This window comes from Sinocyclocheilus rhinocerous, unplaced genomic scaffold (genome assembly GCF_001515625.1).
Source record: "Sinocyclocheilus rhinocerous isolate Xijiao unplaced genomic scaffold, SAMN03320098_v1.1 scaffold1762, whole genome shotgun sequence".
Taxonomy (NCBI): Eukaryota; Metazoa; Chordata; class Actinopteri; order Cypriniformes; family Cyprinidae; genus Sinocyclocheilus; species Sinocyclocheilus rhinocerous.
The window spans coordinates 615820-623283 of record NW_015636932.1 but is presented as its reverse complement, the minus strand read 5'-3'; the positions used below and the strand labels follow the sequence as shown (position 1 = coordinate 623283).

The following is a 7464-nucleotide window of genomic DNA, read 5'->3' as shown; positions in this document are numbered from 1 at the left end:
TCATAAATGTTAATCAAACAAAAGAAAAGGAGAAAATCACTCACTGCTCTTGACTGAATCACTTATTAACTTTAATAAGAATTATCTATATTTAATGTATTGTATACAGTGAAGATTATTTTTATATTTATTACTTCATGAAATGTCTGTAGTAGGCTATTTCTGTAGAAGCCTTTACTACTGAAAAAACTAAATAAAACTATTTAATTTGTATTTTTGAGTAATATATTTATTTATCATTTAGCTTGTAACTAATACTTGGAGTGTTTACTTGCCTTCAGTTAAGCTTGAGAATTTTTTATTACATTAGTTTATTTTTTGCTTTTGTATTAGTGGCAGTTTCTAGCTTCAAAGAAAAAAAATTTTTCTAACATCTTTGCGGCAATAGTTTTTATGGGTCCAAAATCACCTTGGGTGTGCATTATTTTCTAATAATTCAATGGCCCGTCATCAATTATTCCTTACATGATGCAATTTATTGTAGTTAATGTAACTATAAATGCATTCAAAAATAAAACAGGTGTGAGTTGGCTGTGACTTATGGAAAGTATATGTAGGGCTTTTATACACAGTGTGTGCCATTGTACAGAGTTGGTTTATCCCTCACAGCCTCATTTTCATCCAAGGAAAAATTCAAAATGCCCTGTCTAAGGGGTCCATTCATTTTTGTTTTTTTTTAACCCAGAAATTAAAATGCAGTTTCTTCTTTAATGGTTCAACTTCAAACACTGATGAATAGAATAAGCAGACTCAAACTAATTTTGATTACTCAGAATTCATATTTCATAAAAAATCTTAAAAATGATAAAAAGCTTGTTTTTTATTGAGATAAAGGGTGCATTTTCTGCTCTTAAGGTCCCATTCACCAAGAAACCTACTCCTTTACCCCCACCCTTGAATTTATACATTTACTTTAACGATTAATAAAGTCAAGTCCCGCCCTTTAATTTTTCACATTCTAAAACCTGTTTTACTCTGAAATATGTCACAATACATAAATCAGTTCAGCCATAACTTCTGTTACAGGACACTAATTATTAATCAGAAATCAAAATGGCAAGATGCAATAGAGGTTTGCTTTTGTTACATTTAAATGGATATTGCGTTTTTTAGTTGTAAAGGTTAAAACAATGTTAAGATAGTAATAAATAATAGATCGTCGACTTGGACTCGACTTAGGTGGACTCGAAACCAACACTAGTGAAAGTAAACACAACCCAGTCTTTTTGTGTTGTTCAGTCTTTTTTGTTCAGTGTTTGTATTATGCAGATACCTTTACTACAGGCTGTGAAAGAATTGCAGATTAGTCAAGGCATTGTATAGGCCTAAATCTGTTCCAGTTTAGTGTGTGTGTGTGTGTGTGTGTGTGTGTGTGTGTTTATAGATAAACAGGTAAGGCAAAGATGGGCAATTTATACCTAAAATTATATTATAATATATTATATTACATTACATTACATTATATTATATTAATTATATTATATTATTTCTCTTAAATTGGTTATTGGCTTTAATGCATTTAAAATACCGTGCAATAATAAATTGACAATTATTTTTATGTTATGGCTGTCATTAAAATTCAGTTTTTTTTTCTAAATAAATTAACCATAAAAAAAATTTATTTCTTGTTTTACGTATTTTTCTTCTGTTTAGTTGAAATTTTTAATCGGTTATCTGCAGCTGAACTGTGCATTTGGTAAATGTGAATAGCTCCTCTCCTGACACTCATAGAAAAAAACTTTCCTTCAGACCAGTGCAGTTCTTGGTAAAAACTGCTTTTATACAGAGAAATGCCATTGAGAGTTGTGGTGGAGGCATTTTCCCACAGCTAACAGTGTTTATCGGGTTTGATGTCAGGTGGCTGTGTTGAAGGAGCCTGGTATGCATTGGAGGAAGGATGTTTTTTTCCCCTTCCGTGTGTTTTCTCAGAATCTTTCTTTTATAGTTGATTTTCTCACAGATAGGCTTAAAAAGTAGTTTTTTTAAAACTTGAAATGTATTGGAGCTAGGGCTGTGCAAAAAATCGAATGATTAGTAGTAAATATCCAGCACGTGCTTTCAGATGGAGCGGCATTTACTACACAGAGTAGTTTTACTACTAATCACCAGAAGCGGCTTTACTGACGAGATTTGCATGAAAATCGCATTCGATTTTTTTGCCCAGCCCTAATTGGAGCAATATTGTACAGATCTGTAGCATTGGCAGTCAACTTTCCATGTTAGTCATAGCTTAACCTGCATCACCAAGCGTAGTTGCAAATACAATGACACTTCTAAGCAGGTTTCCCAAATACTCCCCCATTTTCCATTGTTGATAACGGTTCATTCTGAAACTCACACCATTGAGTCAACTGAGTCAAGTTACTGTGCTGGACTGTTTAACTGTTGTTTACACTCTTTGGGACGTCATCCTAAAGCCCAAAGTGTGCTTTAGTTTTGCGTTTACTTAGCACATGCGTACAGCTGAATACATAGCCTTTCACAGTACACTCCAGTTGATAGCGTGGGGGACACAGGTGCTCAACTTGTGCACCAGAAACTTGGTGCGCTCGTCAACACAGGCGTTTATTGTTGCTGTTGTCTCAAGTTATTTGCTGTTGTTCCGTCTTTTCATTTTCTTTTTCGACCATGGGCCAAGGCGGTGTTGCTTACACTATTGTTCATCAGAGTAGTCCAAGCTGCTGAATACTAAATAGGTAGGCGTTCATTAATTAATGAGCCCATGGTTGTGACACCATCACAAAAACGAAATGACCCCTCTATTGAACATCTTGGGAATGTGAGTTTTCCATCCTCGATTTTGCTGTTTGGAAGGATAGTTTGGCCTTGCTTCTGTACTTCACTCATGTCTACTGTTATTCACGTTTTGCAAACGCAAAATGTTAAACCCAGTAGTCTCAGTTATCCCAAGAGAATTAATGGTTTTAGAGGGCTGTTTTTACATCTAAAAACACTAGTCTACTTCCTAAATCTTGACTTTGAAAGCTTGGGGCCCCTCAATAGGGAACTGAACGTGAGCAGAAGGCATGACATGCACGGTTGGCACTGGCCACCAAAGCACAGGGATTCCCGTAACTCTGTGTGTGTGCTGAAGGAGGGGGGTTACAGTAGTGACATCTGGTCGACCCAAGGCCCTGCACAGGAAAACCACTGCGTCTGGAGAGTGGAAGCTGTGGGGTAAAGGGAAGGAGCGTTGACTGGTGGTTGGAAGGGCGATGGTTTCTTGACTGATAACGGGGGAGATTAGTGCCATGATAGAATCAAAGTAAGGCTGTTAAGTGCTGCCCAACCTGGATCGGACCATCAGATTTAGGATTTCTGTTCAAAATATGTGACTTAACTCTGTCTTTCTTTTTCCCTTTAGGTACATTGTCATGGGGAACCTCCTTAAAGTTTTGACATGCACAGATCTTGAACAAGAGCCCAACTTCTTCCTCGATTTTGAAAGTGAGATACTTCTCCTCTTTCCATTGATTTCTTTCATTTATTAGCTGTAAACAATCCTTCATTCTCCAAGCTTACCTCAAAATGCACTAATTTAGCATCTCGCGTGTCGTTTTTGGTATGTTTGAGAACTGGGATTCTAGGAGACTTGGTGTAGGTCAATACCCGGTCAACTTGTAAAAAATGCCAGTTCCCCTTTTGGGTCTCGATACTATCTTAAACTCCTTTCCCTTGGAGACTAGTTCATGAACCACACACAATCTGCTACCATCTCATTTGTTTGAACCCAAAAACTCTCTCCAAAGCGAAGGAAGGTGAATGAACCAAAGAAAAGAAGACAGTGGAAAATAACAGTTTCCTGGTTTTATTACCCTTGTCCACAGAACATTTTCATCCTACCATGTTTGTCTCCATTTTTAGTCATATAGTCGTTCCTTTGAAGAAAGGCAGGGGGCGATATGGAGTCACCCAATCCATTGACTCATTCATGGCTCATCGGTCGCACACATATAATAAAAATTCCTATAGTGTCTGCTCAAGAGTTATGTAACACTAATAAAGAGGGCGGGAGTGCGAGAGACAGAGCACTGGAACAGGACCTACTGTATCAATACGAAAACATAGATGGATTAAAAAGCTGAGAGATCATTGCACTCTTAATCTATGGCATCTGAATGCTGGAAATTAAGGAGGTGGCCCTTAATTTCTTAAATTGCATTTGAAGCCAGCTGTAGTTAACAGCTGCCTGTGTCTCATTGAGGTTACTTTTTTAGATGTGGGCCTAAAGTTTCCACCATTTAAAACTCCACACTTTGCCTTTTAAACATATGAAACGGGCTCAGCTGTGGAGGATTGACTAAAATATGCTTTAAGATCCCCAGTGAGTAATTCACCCCAAAAATTGAATTTAGTCATCATTTGCTCACTCTCTTGTCATTCCAAACCAGTTTGATTTGAAACACAAATGAAGATGTTCAGCAGAAATCTGCATGGCCTCTGAATTGCACAACAATCATCTGATAGTGATGTCAAGTTTGGACTGTGTATATCCAAAGTTCAAGTTCCAAGTCCAAATTATATAAGTGTACTTATAATTTAAGTGTATATAAGATGCTGCTAGTAGAGTAAAAGGTATTAATAAAAGGTCTGCTAATGAAGTATATTTACATTGGTCACATCAACAATATAATTTGTAGTTCAAATTAACCTGGGTGTTATTTTTTAATAAAAAAAATGCAATGGTTTTTAGAAATTGAAGTAAACTTTTTTAAAAAACGGCACAAAGTAATATTTAACACAAACATTTAATTGCCCCAGCAATTATTCATAAATACGAATTTTACTGCATTGTTATTAAGGTTACATTAATAAAAAAATAAAATGGAAGTGTGATGATTAGTTTAGGGTTAGTTTGATGTTTCTCATCAATGCTACATTTATTTGATCAAAAATACATCAAGTAATATTGTATAAATAATAAGTAATATTGTGAAATGATATAATTTAAAATGCTTGTTTTCTGTTTTATTATAATTTAATATGTAATTTATTTCGAAGATGTCATAGCTGAATTTTCAGCAGCCATTACTCCAGTCTTCAGTATCACATGATCCTTCAGAAATAATTCTATTATGCTGATTTGGGGCTCGTTTACATTTATTATTATTATTATTATTATTATTATTATTATGAATGTTGAAAACGTTGAGCTGCTTAATATTTTTGTGAAAACCAAGATACATTTTTTTTCTGGATTCTTTGTTGAATGGAATGTTCAAAAGAGTACTTATACAGTAATGCCCTTCTTTCAGAGCACCCACTTTTCTGTAGTAATTGTAGAATTTGCCCATAGTATCAGCACACACACAATATAATGTACAACGTATTACCAAATACTCTGTTTTCTTTGTTCTTTCCTTCATTTTAATCTTGCCTCATTCTGTAAGGTATAAAGCTCTAATACCTGTTTGTGATTTGCATATGTACAGTATGTTCGCTTTTAATGTGTCAGACACTGACTAAATGTGACCTTGAAAGACCTTTTGATTAAAGACCCTCTCTCTCTGCCTTCAGATGCCCAGCCAACAGAAGCAGAGCGGGAAACGTGGGACGAAGTGGATGTGGTCCTGAAGGATGCACTGGGAATACTTGACGAACTACAGGCATATAAAGGCGCGGGCCAAGAGATACGAGAGGTACAGGCACACTCTCAAGATAACAGATGTCTGCTGATGTTTGACTTATGTTTATGCACTTATAAAGTTGTACATGCAAAGTTGACTCTTTACAGTGTGTACATTAATTCACACAAAAATGAGTTGAAGGAATAATATCAGTGACTTTAAAACATCTCGTAGTATGTTCATATGATTTGAAATTCTCTGCTCTGCTCAATCACGCCTCGGTATGAGTGAGTGTCAGTGTGATTGATAATCTTGTTGCCACGGATACTGTTGCTATACGGATACAGTTGCCATGGACTGGCGTCTTCTGCAGAATGAAAGTGCATTTTTCTTTTATTTCTTTTTTCTAATTCACTCAAAAGAACGCGGTGCATTCCTTTTTTTTATGTCAGCACACGCAGTAATTATTTTAATGAGCCTCATGTATTTGGAAATTCAAAGGCACACTGAGGTAGAAAGAAAAAACACTGACTAGATGTTCTGCCCAGTGTCATAATGGAACAAAATAATGAATAAACCTTCAAACCTCTTGTGTGATTGGATTTGACATCATTTACATCCTCAAATTGCCACCCTCATGGGCACATCATTTAAAAACCTTATCTCACATACATAATTCTAACACAACCTCATACGGTCATAAAATAATATGTTCCATTTAGACTTGTGGGAACGTTGTTTATAACTCGGCAGATGTTGTATTATTAAGATGTTGTGCTTGTTTTTTCAGGCAATCCAGAACCCTAATGATGAGGCATTACAAGACCAGGCATGGGCTGCTGTGGTGCCACTAGTAGGCAAACTAAAGAAGTTCTACGAATTTTCACAGAGATTAGGTACATTAGCCTGTTTTTCATAGCAGAAGTAGTTATGCAGAAACCTTTTAAATGAACATTTTGGCATCATTTACTCACATTGATGTCATTCCCAACCTGAATGATTTTTCTATGGAACACAAAAGGATATATTTAGCAGAATGTCCATGCTGCTCTTTTCCATATTGTGAAAGTGAATGGGGGCAGAATCCTAAAAATAAAAAGACAGCACTAGGGATGCTCCGATCAGGATTTTTGCAGCCGATACTGAGTACCGATTTCTTGTCATGGTGATCGGCCGATACCGATGCCGATTCTGATGCTTCAAGCTTTATATAGACTTATATAATATAATATAATATAATTATAATTAATTAAATTATATAGATGGTTTCATCGGGCGCACGCGCCTGGCTTGAAGTTAATTTCCGGTCTGTGATGAGTAGACTGAAGTTGGTCTCAGGTGGTTGTGCTGTGGGATGTGTTTCTCATACATTTATTTATTTGTGGCGCTCGCCACAATATCAAAACCGACCGATTTTCCAAAAGGCTTCGTTGAATAAACATGAACATGTACTGCACGTTTAAAAATCAAAACGAGGCGCGGGTGTTTTTATATCATTGTATTTCTGAAGGAAGACTATCTTTAGAAAATTTTCAATGTCATTTTCATTTCATCTTGAATGTTATATGCCTGATAAAGCAGCATTTGTGAGCTCAGCGCTGCTTTGCGTACAGCAGTTACTGGGGAAACCTCTGTTTCTCCCGCTTTAAAGCACCTCCTGCTGGCAGAGAATGAATTTGCATTTTCAGTAAGTCCGTCTGATTTACGCAACAAACATATTTTGCTTTTCCTATATCCATGGGCACTGCGGATAATCCACGGGTCGGGTAATAAAAAAAGCATTCTGATTATTTGCGGGTGGGTTGCGGGTGAGGGGTAGTTGATGCAAATATTAACTACATTTTTTTCATGAGGCAGACGATTGTGTGTGTGTGTGTGTGTGTGTGTGTTCGTTCGC

At 36.4% G+C, this 7464-nt stretch overlaps 1 protein-coding gene across 1 annotated transcript in view; it reads left to right on the top strand.

Moving 5' to 3' along the window:
• Positions 1–7464, top strand: part of LOC107748306 (protein FAM49B) — a 63106-nt gene that overhangs the window by 41353 nt on the left and 14289 nt on the right. The window contains exons 3-5 of the mRNA XM_016563052.1: positions 3365–3447; positions 5518–5639; positions 6358–6463. Of these exons, the coding sequence (XP_016418538.1) occupies positions 3375–3447; positions 5518–5639; positions 6358–6463 (301 nt within the window). The 5' untranslated portion in view covers positions 3365–3374. The remainder of the gene's footprint in view (positions 1–3364; positions 3448–5517; positions 5640–6357; positions 6464–7464) is intronic.